General features: G+C 38.3%; 1 protein-coding gene across 1 annotated transcript in view; it reads left to right on the forward strand.

The window, feature by feature from the left end:
* CSMD3 (CUB and Sushi multiple domains 3) overlaps window positions 1–19,938 on the forward strand; it is a 1,455,553-nt gene that overhangs the window by 516,929 nt on the left and 918,686 nt on the right. The window contains exon 5 of the mRNA XM_089664334.1: window positions 8,237–8,444. Coding sequence (XP_089520460.1) covers window positions 8,237–8,444 — 208 coding nt within the window. The remainder of the gene's footprint in view (window positions 1–8,236; window positions 8,445–19,938) is intronic.

A 19,938-nucleotide genomic window follows, 5' to 3' on the forward strand; every position in this document is an offset into this window, starting at 1 on the left:
TGACATTGAAACATATGAGCATCATGGGTACAATTTTTCTTTGCACATTTATCTTGTGCATTTGAGCCAAGCTGGGTGCTGCAATCTGCAACTGCTACAGTATAAGCAGTGAATTAAATGAAGTCCTTGTAGTGCCATTTCCTGGTGGTACGAGCCTTGGCTTCCAGAGCAGCTAGAAGGATAAGTCTGCAGGGTTTCCTATATTAGAAGGGAGGTCATGCCCTGCAATACTGGGGGAGGAGGCATTGAGGCGACTGATCATACAGTGCACAGCTAGTTGGTGAGCAGCATTCCCTGGTGAATTATACCTAAATAGAGCTGGTGGCTGCATAGAGACATGGACAATAATGTTGCAGCACTTTTTATTCTTTATAATATATATATATATATATATTACATTCACATCAGTTCCTGCCCTCAAGGCCCCTAAGGCCTAAAGTCCCTAACTTAAATTCATACATACACATACTAGGGCCATTTTAGACAGGAGTCAATTAATCTACAAGCTTGTCTTTGGAGTGTGGGAGGAAACTGGAGTACCTGGAGGAAACCTGCACAGGCTTCATTTTTTTTTTTAAACTTTTACAACAGATTTAACCCCTTGACACCCTACCTCAGCTACCTGGTAACTGGGCTATTATGGTTGGGGGGCAGGAAGGTCTACTAAATCACATGACCGCTGTGATTGGCTGTCACAGTGACCACATGATTGAGAGCCGGTCCCGACAGCTCCAGAACATTGATAGTGACTGGGAACGATCTTTGACACAGTGAGAGCTCTCTCGGCATAGAAGCCTCCTCTGTCCATGGAAACAATAAAAACAATAGTTCCAATGTGCCCGCACCATTTAGTGTATGATGGATTTGGACACTAGGTTCTTGTTCATATTTTAACATATGACTTTTACTGTTTTCTTTGCTTGGACATGTTTTTCATAATGACAATTATCTGGTTTTGTAACTAAGTTACTTTGATCTCTTTCTTGTTCATAATTGTAGCTTCCCAGGGGGAAGTAATACCCTGGCAACCGGAAATGTATGTATTTTGTGCATTCTATAGATAATTGGGGTGATAGTGACCATAGGTTTACCCTGCGTGAGGATTGTATTACATAGCGTTTATATGTTAAAATAGTCACTAAATACAGATGTATTATTAGCTGAAGTTACTGTATATAAAGAACTTAAAGTGGGACTGCTCTACATCTGAGCACCACAAACCAAAAATGCTATTTAATGCATTAATATTCAAAGCAAACTCCCTCATCCATCCATGTCTCCATGCTTTATTTTGCTGATAATTCATTTTGAAAAACACCCCTTGATATTTCTGGCAGTGGCTATCTTGAGTAAGGGCAGATGATTCATGTAGCAGTTACTTCCTGGAGTCCATCTACCCTTATCTCAGGCATTGGCTGAGCTGAGAACTCTCCATCTCCTCCTAAAGATTCCTGGGATGTATGACATTATTTGCCTAGGCATGAAAACCAGGAAGTAATTGAAGAAATGTAAAAAAAAAAAACAAAAGTTGAAAAAAAAGTAAATATGATATACTTTCCTATCTATTTACTAATGCTGGCAGCATAAGGATTCAAAAATAGTCAATGTTGATTGAGAGAGTGAAGTTCTGCTTTAATTCTTTCCTGTAAATTCTGAGCCTGACCCTCGCACCTCTCACTTCCCCATCCTGTTTATTTATCATTTAGACTGTGTGACATATTTAAAACACCAATCAAAAGGCATGATGGGACAAGACCTAACTAAACTTTTATGGGAATAAGTAGAATTTCATGTGGTCTTCATTGAATGGGATTATATATTAAATACACAATATGTTCAGTTTGAACAGTTTATCATTTGCTCAGGTTTGTAATAGGTTTACTTTACATTCCTTAGTGTCCTTTTGAATTTACTTAAGAGTCTTTGGTTTTATGACTAAATGACATATGGAGATGATCATTGTGCACTGGAAGCATCAAGCTCTTGCATTAAAAAAATCTTTGCCACACTTGCCGAAATCAAATTCTAGCAATTACTGTATAACCGGATTGCTTTAGGAGCATCTACTTTGATGGCACCCTTAACATCAGATGTTGATTTAATTGCTGCAGTGTATGGCCACAGTTTCATTAACCCAGCAGGATTCACGTAGTGATAAGGAGATAAACACTGGTTTGCTAGCCTAAACTTCAATTCTTGTTGCACTGCATTTAAAATCTTCTGCAATTTCTATTTTGCCTTTAGACATTTTGAAATTAAGTATGCTTGTTTACACTTATTATCATATGTAGGGTCTTGTTTGAGGTAGGAGTAATGACTCCTGTTAGAATCATAATGTGCCTTGGTTTATATATTTTTTTCAGTAGGTTTTATTGGGTTGATGGGAATGTATATTTCTGTTTTCCCCATATATGGGATGTAAAATAAATATGACCTAATTTAGAAAAATATACAAAACAGCTTAATCTTTTTAATTTCTTTAAGTACTCAAGTGCCATCAAATAATTAATATTTATATTTATCGTCGAACCTTATATTTTACAAATCAAATTACCAATTGTGTAACTATTATGTTAAGTCACTCAAAGATAAGAGTTTTATATATATATATATATATATATATATATATGTATATTGTGGGAACTCGCTTCAAATGGTAGAGCTTTGTTAAACGCAAACAGCAACTTGCTTTCTTTTCTTAAGGCCTTTTTAGCCCACTTTTATTTAAAGAAAATGTTCCATAAAGCTTCCCACGCAGGGGTATCCACCATCAAACACATGCAAATGACAATTCAGCCTCTTGGCTTGTACACAGTTTTCTGTCTGTCTCTTACAGACTCTTTCCAAAATATGGCTCTCACACACAGCTGGCCACTAGCACACAGCTAGTCTGGCTTTCGCCTCTCCTTGGTGATGCCCTCCTGACTCCAAGGCAGATACCTCCTGTCTGCCAGGGTGGAGCCCTCCTGACACCTGTCTGCCGGGGTGGAGCCCAGAGCCCTGGTTAGGCCTCTATGAAAAGGTCTGCACACACCTGTGCAATCAGTCTCCTGGCCATTCCCAAAACCTGGTCCCAGGATTGGAGATTTCATCCCTCCCAAATCGCTTTGAAATCTCCAGGCTCCAGGTCCCAAAGTGGACCTTACAAACAAATGAGGAAAGTGAAAAGCCACTTTCCTCTGCACCAAACACTTACCCTGGAGCCCTCAACCTGCCTTGTTGAGAATCCACCTTTCAACATCGTGACAGATCGCCACACTGTCACTATATATATATATATATATATATATATATATACACACTGCTCAAAAAGATTAAAGGAACACTTTTTAATCAGAATATCAGAGTATAGCAGAGAATCAGAGAAAAACATAAAGCCAATTAAACTCCTGAGATATTGATCTTGTCAGTTAAGTAGCAGAGGGGGTTGTTAATCAGTTTCAGCTGCTTTGGCGCTAATGAAATTAACAACAGGTGCACTAGATGGGCAACAATGACACAACCCCCAAAACAGGAATGGTTTTACAGGTGGAGGCCACTGACATTTTTTTCGCTACTCATCTTTTCTGACTGTTTTTCATTATTTTTGCATTTGGCTAGGGTCAGTGTCACTACTGGTATCATGAGGCGATACCTGGACTTTACAGAGGTTGCACAGGCAGTCCAACTCCTCCAGGATTGCATATTAATACGTGCCATTGCCAGAAGGTTTGCTGTATCTCCCAGCACAGTCTCAAGAGCATGGAAGATATTCCAGGAGACACGCAGTACCTCTAGGAGAGCTGGACAGGGCTGTAGAAGGTCCTTAACCCATCCACATCTGCTCCTTTGTGCAAGGAGGAACAGGATGAGCACTGCCACACCCCTACAAAATGACCTCCAGCAGGCCACTGATGTGAATGTCTCTAACCAAACAATCCGAAACAGAAGGCTAGGTTCACACCTATGCAGGTTGTGTTTGAGCCATTTCTGCATTGCATTTTTGCGTTTTTGCACTTGCATTTTTGCTGCATTTTTATGCGTTTTTTTTTTCCTTGTTGCTAGGCAGATTTAACCATTAGCCGCCCGGCCAATGGCCGTTTGGTGGCTTCAAAAGTGCTTCGGCATTCCGGGTGCACGCCATTTGGCGTGCTCCCGCATATGCGCAGTTTGCGCTAATGCAGAGCCGCGCAGCGGTGCGATCTGTCACCGGCCGTGTACCTCGGACACGGCCGATGACAGATCTGAGTACCGACCCCCATTGCTGGTACCATGTGACCTGGTGTGACCAATCACAGCAGGTCACATGACAGTTGTATACAATGGATGGCTTCATTCATGCCATCCATTGTATACTAGTGCCTAGCTGTGAATGGTCACAGCTAATCACATGCACATGTCATGTGATTAGCTGTGACCAAATCACAGCTAAGCACAAAAAAAAAAAAAAAAAAACTTGAATGAATCGATTTCATTCAGGTAAATGCTTGCTTATAGCAAAGTAATTCTTTGCTATAAGAAAATTGTGTAAAAAAAAATACTGATCACTTCCCCAAAGTAGTACAATGTTACTATGGTAACATTGTACTACTTTGGTCATAGTAAAATATGAAAAAGAAATCTTAAAAAAAAAATAAAAAAAATGTAATAAAAAATTAAAAATAATAAAAAAATTTAAAAAAATTAAAAAAATATATATATATTTTTTTTTTCATACTGTCACCAGTCAGTGTCCCTGTTCACCGCCATGCCAGTTATATGATGATGCTGTACTGCACTGGTGACAGTATGTAAAAAAAAAATAGTGAAAAAAATTTCTTTTAATTTTTTCATTTTCCGAAAAATTATGACAAAAAAAATACAACTTCAAAAAACTCGCCATGCCAATTATGAAGTACGTCGGACTGTCTACTCTGCAAAAATGGGTCATTTGGGAATATCTGTACTATTCTGACATTCTTGGACCTCAAGAAATTAGATTGGCTGTCAGTACTTCAGGATTGATCAATATTCAGATATACACCATAGTTTGTGAACTCTATAACTTTCCTACAAACTAAATAATACATCCTAATTTGGGTTATTTTCACCAAAGACATGTAGCAGAATACATCTCGGCCTAAATTTATGAAGAACAATTATTTATTTGTAAACTTTTATAACAGAAACAAAGAAAAACGTGGTTTTTTTCCAAACTTTTTGGTCTTTTTTTGTTAATGTAGCAAAAAATAAAAACCCCAGCGGTGATTAAATACCACCAAAAGAAAGCTCTAGTTGTGTGAAGAAAATGATAAAATTTTAGTTTGGGTAGAATGTTGTATGACCGCGCAATTGTCATTCAAAGTGTGAGAGCGCTGAAACGTGAAAAATGGCCTGGGCAGGAAGGTGTAAAATTGCCTGGTATTGAAATGGTTAAAATGCAAAACACATAAAAAATGCAGCAAAAACGCAATATATGTTTTTCTGCAGCATTTCCATTGAAGTCTAGAGAAACAAAAACACAACTTTTTGCCTTAAAAAAAAATCACTGACCCTGTCCAAAAACAGCACCAGGTGAAAACGCACAGGTGTAAACATATCCCATAAGAAATCATGTTGAACGGACTGTACTGCGTTTCTGCAAACAGCAAAACACAGAAAGTGCTTAGGTGTGAACCTAGGGTTCATGAGGGTGGCCTGAGGGCTCAGCATCCTCCAGTGGCCCCTGTGCTCACTGCCTGGCACCATAGAGCTCGATTGGCATTTGCCATTGAACACCAGAATTGGCAGGTGCACCACTGGCACCCTGTGCTTTTCATAGATGAGAGCAGGTTCACCCTGAGCACATGTGACAGATGTGATGAAAGGGTCTGGAGAAGCCGTGGAGAATGTTATACTGCCTGTAACATTGTTCAGCATGACCGTTTTGATGGTGGGTCAGTCATGGCATATCCATGGAGGGAAGCACAGACCTCTACAAGCTACACAATGGCACCTTGACTGCCATTAGGTACCGGGATGAAATCCTTGGACCCATTGTCAGACCCTACGCTGGTGCAGTGGGTCCTGGGTTCCTCCTGGTGCATGACAATGCTCGGCCTCATGTGGCAAGAGTATGCAGGCAGTTCCTGGAGGATGAAGGAATTGATACCATTGAATGGCCCCCATGCTCACCTGACCTAAATCCAATAGAACACCTCTGGGATATCATGTTTCGGTTCATTCGATGTCATCAGGTTGCATCTCAGACTGGACTAATGTCTTAGTCCAGATCTGGGAGAAAATACCCCAGGACACCATCCATTGTCTCATTAGGAGCATGTACTGACATTGTCAGGCATGCATACAAGCACGTGGGGGCCATACAAACTACTGAGTACCATTTTGAGTTCCTGCAATGAAATTTCAGCAAAATGGACTAGCCTGTTGCATCATTTTTTCACTTTCATTTTCAGGGTATCTTTGAAATCAGTCCTCTGCAGATTGATAATTTTCATTTCCATCAAATGATGGGGCATCCTTACGTTCCTAACACGTTACCTAGTCCATATCGGTATAGATATCCAGAATGATATTTTTCCCCTTTGAGATCTGATGTGCTTTCAAAGTGTTCCTTTAATTTTTTGAGCAGGGTTAATTTTAATCTTAACTTCTGCTTACCTTGAGTTGAGATGCAATAATATACTCACCTTCAAAACACCCAAAAGCAAATCCAGCGCTACCCTGCTGTAATAAGTTAAAGACATTGCATGCTGGTTCTGTCAATGCCATCATCTTAGCTGACGTCTTTAGCAGGCCTGTTGTCTTGTCCGGACCCTAGCAGCCAGTCCCCTGATGACACTCCACAGCACATGTTCAATGTATTCTACACAGCCCCAAAGCCTAAAGGGATGCATGGAATGGCATGGTATCATAGAGGCTTCTGCCAGGGTGGGAACTCATGCTCAGCTAGGCAAGAACGGTGGAAATGCGAAGCTGCCAAATTATTTTGCAATTTACTGAAAGCTGGAGAGGACAAGTAAGATAAAAGGAAGTGGTAAAAGTGAGTAAAGGTTTGCTTAAGCTATTCAGCTGTGTAAATTATAAGAATTTGTTTTCAACAAAGGAATTATGAAAAAAAAAACAAAATGTGTAAAAAAAAAAGGAGCAGAGAGTGCTACATGCTGACTTTTCATATGCAGTATGAAATGCTGCTTATATTATTCCCCTGATTTAAAAAAAAGTTGTTTTTTATGTTATGATTTAATCCAGGCCATAATAAATAAAGAAATAACATATAAACAAAAGCCACTTTACATTCCTTTTAAGCCTTCTGAATATTTATACAAGCCACATAATGTTATTATCCTGATAAAAGGGCAATCATGGAATGAAATCTGTAGCTGCAGTAAAATTGGGGTTGATTTAGGAAAGATGCAGACGCTTCAAAGTGAAAGATAGCAGATCATGCATAATGCAAATGAAAAACCAACTGAATTTTTGCTAACGGGTGATTGGCTGACTAAGGTGAACACAGTTTCATCTGTTTTGCTGAGCTCATTGAACGATCTCTAGCTGATTCTGAATTCTGAAAGAAATATGCAGATTTTTGGGTGTCTAAAGTAAACACGTGTTGACCCCATTTACTATAATTTATTTTTCAAAATAATTATTAGCTTTGTCAAGTGTACAGTGAACTGCCACCATATCTCTCTTTTTACAGGTTTCCTTTATAGACCAACTCCAGCTAAATATCATTGGTCAAATGTGGGATGAAGGGGCACTTGTTAACTTATTTTGTGCTATTGAATACATAAAAATAAAATTATTCCTGTAAGATAGTAAAAAGAAAATACTGATTATTCCCCAGAAACAATATATGTGCCTTCAATATCATAGGTAACAGCAATGTTATTGCCAAATCAAGTAGGCAAATAAATGTAAAAATTTATTTGGTTCAAAGGTGTCACACAACTACTAACCCTGATAAGGTTAATAAAATACATTGTTGACCGGGACTCAGGGACAAAGGTATTTTAATGTGGGGGGGGTTGTAATTGGCATTTTTTTAATGACATCTTCAGGGGTGACCAGTGGACCTAAAGTTTTGGACTAATGGGTACCTGTAACATTTTCATTTTAAATATACTTCTTTAAATCCTCACTGCAAAATGTCCCAATTTTAAGATTACCTTCACAATTGCAAAGAAAATGATAGAACCCAAGACAGAAAATGAGAAATAAAACACACTGAATGCATCTTGTTCTATGTTTAGTCAAATAAATCTTTATTTTACAGCTGAAGATGCTTGTGGAGGCACTATACGAGGTACCAATGGAATAATCTCAAGCCCTGGATTTCCCAATGAATACCATAACAACGCTGATTGCACATGGACGATTTTCACAGAACCTGGAGACACCATATCGCTTGTTTTTACAGATTTTCAGACAGAGGAAAAATATGATTACTTAGAAGTTGAAGGATCTGAGCCACAAAAAATATGGTAAGATTATGACATCTCTCTTGTAGACTAAAGGGTCAGTCCACTCAAAAGTGATATTTCAGTTCTGACAGATGCTGACATTTTATTGTTTCTTTTGGGATCTCTGGTAGAGGGATTGTTGTTTTTGAATTCTTGGGTTTTTGCATTGACTGCAGCCTTAAAAAAAAAATGCACACAACATTTCACATTCCTGATATGTCCCTGCTGTCCCCTATACTTGTATGAAAAAGTATTCTGCTCTCTTTTTATTGCTTCCTTTGTGTGAAATCCCTGGTGTTCCTGCCAGTCCCTCTGCTTTCCTATTAAAAACTGAGTGTGCTGCTGTTTCTCCTCTGGCAGCTCTCTAAAATCCTTGTGCATCTAAGAACAGAGAGTATGTGGTTGCCAATAAAAAAAAAGGGGAAAAAAGGTGTTTATTATGTTTTTCATATGTATACAGAAATGTTTTGCCTTTCATTTCTATTTTAAACTGAATGGGTGGTTTTAGGGTTTACATATTCTTTAAAGGCTTAGGTCATCTCTTTGACCGTGTTTCCTTATACACCCATATTTAGCATATAGCTTCCCCCTAACCCTAATCCCATCTTACTTAAATCATAGATACATCGACTAACAGCATTCTGTTGTTGAATTTAGCATGGTACAGTATCAAAGGTTATGATGGCAGTTTTTAGGAAAACGTCATCTGATAAGCATAAGCACGGCGGACATAGGCAACTGACTGAAAGAGACAAAAGAACATGGCACAGTCCCGTGAAAACTGAGATTGAGTTCTGCAGCCACTTTTGCAGCAGTTGTTTTTTATTCCGGGTCTCAATCTCGCACAATGTCCTTTTTTCTCTTTCAGTCAGTTGACCATGACCGTCAGTTGACAGCACTTATCAGACAACGTTTTCACGGAAAGTGTATCTGCCATCATAACCTTTAAAACTGTACCTCGCTACATGGGAAATAAATTGGCAACTTCAATCACAGAGGCACCAGCATAGCTGGAACCAACAATTTGCCCTCTCTGAAGCTCAATAAGCTCTGACTCTGTATTACTAGCAAAGCACACAGTGAATAATGAAAGTGAGGCTTCCCACCTGTTAGCTAGGTGTCTCATCACACAGCATAAGCAGAAGAATTTTACATCACTTCCACTTTCAAAGTGAAACATGTTGTCACTTTCACACCTCCAAATCATGTAGTGTTTCCAGTTTTTGTCGAACCCCTGTATGTCAAACTATGCATCCATTGCTTCCCTACAAACATGAAAAGGCTGAGCTAACCACTAGATATATACTTTGCAGGTGGCAAATACATAATTGCAGCACCAATAGAGATGCCAGATTTCCCCACTAGATTAAATTTACACAAATCCCTTGATAATTTCCATGGCTGGAAATGTTCTTGCTCTCACTCAGGCTAATCAGTTTGAGTTCCCTCTAGCACCAGTACAATTAATGGTTTATTGACCCTGTTATCATCATTGCCACGAATTGTATTGATTGCCCAGTTGTTGCCCACATATTGTAACAGTGGGTTGTTTATTGCCCATATATTCTTTGGATTGCCATTTTTGCGCATTTCTATTAATAAACTGTATTGTCTATTTAGTGCTGTTTGTTTAGAGGGTCACGTTGCTACAGTTTAATCTAATGCAAGCCTGTCCTGTCCAAAACCGGTCCACCATCAGTCCACGGTCCACGTTTCACCATGTTATTAAATCCATGAGTTTGCCCCAACCCGCACAACCACAGTGTCTTTACCTCCTCTATTCTAGGCTCACCAGCCTTTAAACATTTCAAGGTATGCTAACCCCACTAAAGAAAAACCATATGTCATATGCCTACAACTAATTATTCTACATGTCAGGAACACTTACATATTAGGTACTGGGCAGATGTCAGCAGAAACAAAATACTGCATGCTTCCAAAGTATCTTTTACATAGTTATACCATAATCATATAAATGTATACTATATTTGCTGTATCTGGATTCTACAGAATCATTTTCTTCAACTATCTGGCTGTGTATAGTACAACTGTGCACAGAACTGGGATATTTTTAATAATTGCAGGACTAGTATGTGGTATGGAGGTGTCTAATGATAGTGTCTGCTGATTCTATGAAATGTGCTTGCTCAGCAAGAGGAAGGAGGTTGGAAGAGATCATTCATTACTAACATTCTGCCGACATTAAAAATGGCCAAATGTCACTCTGTAGTATATGGGTAGAAATGTTATGGGATTGCCCGATCAGCAAGTACTGACTGATATGGTCCTGATGCGTAGGGGTACTCTTATTTGTTCCTTTTCACTAGCTGTCTTCGTTGACATGCAACATATATTAGTAAGAGCTTTCTACTGTTTTATTGCAAGTTAGCATATCCTGGTAGCAGATTTTTTAGAATCTATGTTTGTTACCCAAAGGTTCCAGCTATGTCAGGATGATCTTGATTCTTGAGCATGCTAAGACTGAAAATATTTGTTAATTGTTTAAGGGTTATGTGAATAAAGTCTGGGCATGTAAAGAACTAAAAAATGAACTTGGGGCTTAAAATGAAGCTATGTTCAAACTAACAGTGATTTTTGCAAGTATTTTTTAGAATTCCCAAATTGATTACTGTTTAACTGGAAAGGTTATGGTTTACAGGAACAAAAATCTGTAAAAGCATAACATAAAAAGTTCATTTTCAAGCTTAACCTCTGATAGAATTGGATGAATGAAAGTGTTAAAGTGTCTACTTTCTTATTTCTCTCTGTTACTCCATTGGAAAGTTTTCACTTGTGCTATCCAAAAACGGGAGATGCTGTTGTTTCTGGGACAGGAAGACAGAAAGCAATAAAAAATTCAGTAAGAAGAATTTAGAGGTTCTAACCCTCCCTCCTCTACTAAATATTTGGTTTTGTTTTGACCTGTGGTCCCATTGGCAACATTTCCCATTGCTTGGTGTTCTTACATTTTTTCTTACTATATTAAGGATAGACTAGGCCCACTAGAAGGAGCAAACATTCATTTTGCAATAACTTTTGCCTCCCTTATTACCAACTGTTGATATAAGAATGCCTTATCAGAGTGGATTGTTTTCAATGCATTAACTGACTAATAGAGGTTAATATACAATGCTAGTGAATTACTGAGTACGGTAAACATATATAAATATATATATATATATTCACAACTGATCAACCAGTTCCCGCTGACTTGGCTCATTTATGCGGCCTCTTGGTGGGTGAGCTTATATATGTATCCCTAGGTAAACATATTACTGTGTGCTCCCTGCGTGCTCCCAGCACAGTAATGAATGGGTACCAGAAAGCACCTGATGCATACTTGCGAATGGAAGCTTTCCAATAATGTGACCTGAGTGACTGCCAATTACAGCAGTCACATGATCAGAATATCTGCCTCCCCCTCCTAGCATTTAGAATCTCCTAAAGGTCCTGAAGGTGGTAGTGGGAAGGGGTTAATATATTTTTCAGTTTAGGGCCTATACTGTGAAGGGGCACCTTGATTTTGACATGTGGCTTTTTCCAACGTTGGTACTACAGCTTTGGTGAAACTAAAAATTATATGATGCATTGCAAGAGTCTCCCTGCTACAAACATGGCTGCCAGAGGCAGAGGCATGATGGAATTTGTAGTTTCAATACAGCTACAGTGTCAAGGAGGTTGCTTACCCCTGCACTAAACCCTTACAGAAGGTTCCTTCAAGACTTTAAAACTTAGCTAATGCAGAGTACCAATTAACAGCAAAATACATTAAATTCACAAGATCCCTACAAGTGATTCTTACCTAATTCTATTTTGTAGTTTCAACAACATGTAACAGAGACAGAATCCATGCACTTAGTTTATTAAAAACTATATAATCAATAAAAATATATGCAACTCATAAAGAGTTCATAAAAACACCTTGGCATGACCTTATTTTTGAATTTCTGGAATATATTGAGGTCAAGAGCAGTTATGTTGTCCTAGAAACATGTAATCTTGTGCTTACTTCTCTAAAATATACCAAGCGTGAGGTGCTATATATTTATCTGGGTTACTTCAAATGTACAGCATATAATTTAAAGCTCTTTGATATTTTGAGGTCAGCAGTATGTACACAAAAATCTATTTGTTAGTGAACTAAAAATATACAGCAGGGTAATTTGAAATGGTATAGCGCAATGATCGCCAGACAGCAATTCAGAGCATTTTTAGTGTGCCACAATACTGTATTTTACCTATAACTAAAATGAAGGTGCTTGGATTTTGTCCGATTTTTCAATCTGCTCTCTCCTTTGGTGGTCCATCCACTTTTTGTCACAGAAATAGTCACAGGTTTAACTACTCAATATTCTCTGAAAGCCAGGCCATTTATGACTTCAAATACTAAAACCGTAAAAAGCAGCCTAAGGAAAGAAATTTTTTTTTAAGAAAGCATATATTCTGGCAAGTCTTAGATGGAACACATTTTTAAATGTTTACCTGCGTCCCATTCCATGCTTTTGAAATTGTATTTTCCATGCTGATTTGTAAATGCTTCCTCTAATGGTCATCTGTATATAATGTAATGTAAATGTCATGATTTCCTGCACCACTAGGCATCTGTAATTTGCAGATTAACTTTGCAAGGTACAGGTATGTCAACCTGCATCTCTCATTTGAGAGCTAGAAGCATTCACAATGCTCACTGTCAGCTGCCACTATGGACTGTCTCTGATAGCTAAACGCCTCTACTAATGATCAGCAGCCAATAAGTGTCATTACTGAGCATGTGATCACTAGGACAGCCAACCGTGGTCATCAAATGCAGGCGGCTACAGGTTCCTTCATGAGATAAACTTCTTCAGCTTAGAAATACCACTTCAACCTGAGTGCCTATGCTTAATACCTTAAGGACTCATTTTCAGACTGCTCTTCAGAGAGCATTTAGCAGGCCGTGAGGAAGTGTTGCATCACCTCCTCACTGTCTGCTTTAACCCCTTGGACTCTGCACGAGCATACAGCAACCACATGCATTGCACGTGGATACGGGATGGTTGCAGAGTGTTGGGGAAAGTGGTTGGGGAATAATGAAGCCATCCCTACCCATTGGTGTAAACAAGCCTTAACTGTCAGATACAGTTACGGTATTAAAAAAAATAAAATACAAATAAAATCAAATTAAATTAAAAAAATAAACAAAATAAAAAATTATATTTTTTCAGGAGAAAAATGCTTTATACTTATAGCAGCAGAAAAGTCAAAGGTCAGAATTTTAAATCTGCATACTTGTTCTGAGTCCATAAGAATACTGACACCATTAAATCAGTATCTCATCCACAAAATAAGGTCAGCAATAGCAGCTTTTGCATTTACTTTTAAAGGATAAGTTTCCTTCAAAAATAAATAAATAAGTGCATTATTATTTTTTTTTCAGGAGCCTGGAAAGCATTGCACCTGCGATCAGCAAATTGCTGGTGCCATGCAGGACTCCTGCAGATTGCCAGTGTGAGCTGTCAGCCTGTACATCATATGTTTCACACTGACAGGAAGAATCAATGAACGATTGTAAGCTCGAAAGAGCAGGGCCCTCGATCCCCTCATGTTTTGCATTGTATTGTTGTTGTTCTGTCACATGTTCTGTCGCCCTTTGTAATGTACAGCGCTGAGCGAACTATTGGCGCTTTATAAATACTGTATAATAATAATAACTACCACAACACTCAACAAAGCCGTGGTAGTTCATTGAGAACTACAAGCTGATAGCTGCAAAGGCTGTCAGGACTTGTAGTTTTCCATTCGCAGAACTCTGTGAATGAGCTTTCACAATGGGGTAGGGGAGGGTATAGAGGCTAGTGTTACAGTAATATGTTACATATTACACCCTAAACGTGGGTGTAACATGTAACATGTTATAAATGGTGAACTTATCCTTTAAAGACCACAACCTTTCAATGCTGATGATTGAGACATAATATAAATCATAAATATAAATGCAACAAGAAAAATCAACACCATTACACACTTTAAAGCACTGGCTACTGTACAACTTGGTGGGTGTCAGAGGGAAAAAAGAGTAAGAACCTTTGTCAAATTTGTATTGCTGTTGCAATAGCAATTGGAGAGCTTTTCCATCAGGACTCATTCACACCAAATCTATTAAATTGCAATAAACTGCACAGATTAACACAAACTCAATGCAAGAGCACCTAGAAAACCATTTTTTTTATGTGCCCTGTTCACACCATAGCACTGTGTGGCGGTGTGGTGTGCTGCATAGACTTGATTGAAATGCCCTTTTGTGACACTTTAATAAAGTAAAATAATTAAATAAATACATAATGTGATGCACTGTAACAATGCATCCCACCACACCTTACTACTCCTACGCTATGCACACCAGTGCACACAAACATTTTTAGGATCATATGAAAGAGCTCTTAATTCCTTTGTGGCCATCAAGACAAGAAGCAAGCCAAATTTCGCCAATGGGAACATAGATATGAAATTTTTTTTTTTTTAAATGTACTGGCAAAGGGTTTTAACTTCTGACAGGGTTTACTTCCATCCATGTTACTACTGTAGTGGACTTCCACTTCTTGTGTGGTCATCAGGGAAGTCTCCCTGACAGGGATGATAAACTTTAATAAAAATCTGACAGAGGTTTGATCCCTGTGATGGTTGTTTGATTTACCTGAAACATGATGAAATAGAATTTTTGAAAGGTTTTTCTTTATTAACAAATTTCATCTTTTCCCAGTTAAGTTGTCTCTTCTGGGTCTAAAAATTAGGTTGAGTTCTGTAATTTCAATGTGCAGATGGCTGCCAAAGAATGGTAGGGTGATATGTTGCAGTGATTCTGCTATTTCAAGGGATAACCCAATCAACTACAAACTAAATTAATGTATAGGGGTTTCAATATATGACTGAGAAAGGTTTAATTAGTTTAACCCTGAAAAAGCTGAGCTTATGATGATTCCTTTGGTTGCTCTGTGTCAGGTTAAGGTTGATCTCTTCACCACATCTCTGTCATTGAGAGGCATGAGGTTAATTAGTGCCTATTGAAGGGGCTTAAGTACTTACTCATGTGCTAATCTATTGATCAGACAAGGATGGATGCATATGTTTTTCGAGGTCAGAGGATACAGAGTTCCAGGTCAAATTAATGTAGACTGGAAGCAGATCTTTGTGCAAGGTCAGTAAAGAACACATTTAAGCCATTTAAATGAAGCCTTTGTACAAAGGTGCAGTATTCAAGACAGTTCCATTAGAAAACCGATGGATGAGGAATCACTGAAAATATATGCTATTACATATTCCACACAAATTTCCAAATGAGGTCTAATGTGTGAGGACTTAGATATCAATCTTACCAGCCAGCACAGGCTACAACATAGATTGATACTGATTTAAAAGATTAAGTTGGCCTTTCATTTGTTAACTGGGGAAATTGAAAAAAAAAAAAAGATTATATGTCCAGTATGATTTTGAAGCACAACTGACCAGCCTTAAAACTAGGGAGAATTGGGGAAAGCAAATTCATATTATATTCTAGATTTTTCTGTCTGTATATTTTTAACTAAAGCATAACTTAATAAAAAAATCTAAACCTTAAAACAATAATTTATTATATTGCATCTTAACAGCTCTCAGATGTGGTGGTTGCATTAACCCCTTCATGACCAGGGTCAAAACAAACCTGACCGCCCATAGCCAACTTTGCAACTTTGACATGTGTTAGTAAAACTGTACATATTATTGCATCTACTTTGTGCATCCTAATGATTCATACCTTATTTTTTCCAGGACAAATTGGGCTTTCAAATAAATATTTTTTTTATTTATCAAATGAAAATAATGTTTTTTAATTTAGTTGCATATTTCTTGAAATTGCCATAACTTACCACCAAAGAACAACCCAAAATAAATTATCCGACTCCTGTCAATGACATTGATGCCACATATGTGTATGTTATTTGTTGTATGTACCCATAATAGGGCCCAGAAACAATAGCACATATTTTTATTCTATCTAAAACACACGGACACTTATTTTAAAAAATGAAGTTTTTTTAATTCCTACATAAAATATACTGATTCTGACTTTTGACCTTTACCATTGATGCTGATCCTTACCTTTGACCCTTATCTTAACCCTAGCCCTGACAATGACTGAGAACAAACCTTGATCTAGCTATTTTTTCTTTATATTTTTAAAATGGTTATTTTTTTATTTTTTTTTACACACACACACTTTGTTTAAATTTTTCTTCCCTGGCAAGTAGAGAAAGATGTGTTTTTCTCTCCATCCAGAAGAGAAAAAAAAACAGGGGTGGGCTGCACAGTGACTGATCATCTGTCACAGAGATCAGGTGATCTGGAAACAGAACTCCCAGTTCCTTATCATTAGTAGGAGACCTAGGGATCTTGGTGAGAGCCTGGTCTCTGTGCTGGGAGTGTATGATCAAGTGTGCTCCCAGCACAAACACAGGAACACATATATGAGGCACTTAGGTTTAAAGCCCACCTCCTGGATGCCACATATATGTTTTATGGTGTCACAAAGGGGTTCATTTTCCTTTTTCAGGGTTTTTTCCTTTAATATTTTCAATACTAATTTCACTTGATAATCCTACAACATGCATCCTCTCCCTGGATAAAGAATGTACTTTAAACATGTCTGCCTTAGTTCCTGTCCATTACACAGGGGTATAAAGAATTATAGTTTACAGAAAGAAGTTAAGATTGATTTAAGTTTCCAGTTCATCTAAGAGGGAGAGACAAGTCTATTTCTGATAAAATCAAGTATTTTCTGTACTTGCTAAAAATTTTCTTAGTCTGCAAAAGAAAAATGAATATCTAAAACAGGTAAAATGCAATTGCAATGGCTTTAATTTTCCATTTAAATGTAAACAATATACAGCCCATGTTTAATAATAAAGGAGGGATAAACGAAATATAACTTCCAAACAAGACGTTAATTTGATAAACAGTTAGGCTTTATGTTACCCTTGCCAGGAGTGATTACCATTCCCCCCTCAGGTGAAGTATGTAGCAATTATAGTGAGATGGAGAAAGCAGGGCACCCAAATGGGCTAATAACTGTTAGCCCTGGCGGAATATTACTTTTTCTCCAAATAAACCACTGAAGAAAAACAACCTCTGTGCTGTTTACTGTCTCAATGGTACCATTAAAAGAACAGTATAATTTTACCCTATAGCACACATCAGGCCTCCTCTTTCTGGTCTTCCCTCTTCCTCCCTTCCCATGGATTTCTCGTAAAAAAAATTTGGATACTTTTCCCCTATTTTAATCATATGGCCAAGACATCTAAAATGTTGACCTTTTATACAGTATCTGCTAATTATTTGTGTACAAAATAGCTGTTGCTTAATTCTTTATTTGATTTCTTATCCATTGTCCATGTATCTACATCCATCCAAAGTCCTCCTGATAGTGTCTATATTTAATAAAAGTGTAAAAAAAAAGCCAGCTTGTAAAGAAAATATTTCAGATTACACTGAACATAGAAAAACAAGTTGGACTGGACTAATACTTTAATACTTACCTGTTCTTCTGCCTAAACTTCCAATATCTGGTGCCTTTTAGAGCTCCAACAGCTGAAAAATCTAACGCAGAAAAAGAAGTGTGCTTCTGCAGAAAAATAAGTGTGCTGGATGACTGGTCCCCCACTGCCCACTGTCATTCCATCTGTTGCCTCCTATATTCCTAGTGAATTTTCTAGTGAAATAAAAGGCCTTCAGAAGGAACCACAGTGTTCCAGAGATGATATGTGCTGAAGACTTTTCAGTCACCAAATCTGTGCAAAAATCAACAGCACAAGCATTGGGGTAGCAACTAATTCTTTTCTTTACAGGCTGGGCTTTTTAACAAAATTTTTAACTAAGATATGGGCGGATAACTAAAATTTTGTATAGTTATCATTTAAGTTACTCCTCATTACCCTGAAAGGTGTTATACTAACCTGTCCATGTTCCTACCAGATCCACTCTGTGTGGTGCATGGGGTTCCGTGCTTCTTCTACAAAAAAAATGTCTATTCATTCGTATGAAGAGACAGACTATCATTGGGTTATCAAAGCAATATAACGTGCTAACCAAAACAATACATATATTATATGAAAAATATAAATTAAAACCTTCACAAATCCATATAAATGTGAAAAAAAAAATCAAAACAAGAAATAACGACCATAAAGAAATGGGCTCTGTGAAAAGATCCAATATTTGATGAGTGAATTCCATGTCACAAGAGTCACATACAGCTTTTTATGGTTATCCCAGTTATCACACCAGGTAACCACTCTTTGTACACATAATCATCTCAGAGCGGTATTATCTCTCAGGATCTTCACCGATTCAAACCATGCTTGTTGCTAGTCTTCCACTTTGAGAGCCAAACCTTTGGGTTGAATAATAGATGATCTCTTTATAGATTGAATGGGACCTTTGATATGCATGCACATAAAATGTGAGGAACTGCCTTGGAGAATTTGCAGTGGTGGCTTTGTGGCTCCCTGTGAGCAGAACAGTGTGGATCTGGTAGGAGGGTGGACAAGCGACTAATTTAAAGTTTAATTACATGATAATATAGTTATCCTTTAAATCCTTTATTAGTACCCACGTCTGCATACCCAACAATAGGTTTAATAAACCAGAATGTTAGATTTCTGAGACAAAACCCATAATCTCATACTGACTTTAGTGAACACTGCACTACAATTTTTAGGGTTGACTCTCTCTTTCTTCACACTTATTTTTATATCACATAGTTGTATTTTATATGCCTACATCAAATGTGATCAACAGATTTTCATTTGCTACCATGGTAGACAAGTAACTATAATAGTACTTAAGGCCAGAAACGTGGGACTGGAGCAGCCACTAACAGGTCAAGAGATCATATTGTTGAGCCTGGTCACATAATTTATATAACTCCCCAAGGATATAGGTAGGTTAAAAATGTCATCATCCCTTTTATTTAACAAAGGAATTTGTGTAGTTTGTGTAGTTGCAGCTGGCTGAAAGATAAAGAATCAGAGAATATCTTAAAGGGCCACTTTACTTAACTAGCTGCCGACCGCAGATAGCCGAATGACGGCTGCACTGCGGCCGGCCAGTTCTGAGTGGACGTCATATGACGTCCTCCCAGAGCGCGCTCTCCTGCGCGCCCCAGGGGGCGTTTACCCGGCGATCTCTGTGATCGCTGTGTCCTACAGACACAGCTGATCACATGATGTGGTAAAACGCCAATCACAGCGGCCTTTTACCACGTGATCAGCGGTGTCCAATGACACGCTGATCAGAGGGAAATGCAAGTGCCGGTTCTCGGCTGCACTTTCCTCACGCTGTCAGATCGTGAGAAAAGTACTGCCGAGAACCGGCAGTTGTCAGAGCGGGGATCGGCACCGATCATCAGGGCACTGATGATCAGTGCCCTGATGATCCGTGCCCAGCAGTGGCACCCGCAAGTTCCGCCCACCTGTGCCCAGCAGTGCGCCCACTAGCTCCGCCC

The sequence above is a fragment of the Staurois parvus genome, unplaced genomic scaffold (assembly GCF_062004578.1).
Source record: "Staurois parvus isolate SC_StPar_1 unplaced genomic scaffold, SC_StPar_1.0 ptg000047l, whole genome shotgun sequence".
NCBI lineage: Eukaryota > Metazoa > Chordata > Amphibia > Anura > Ranidae > Staurois > Staurois parvus.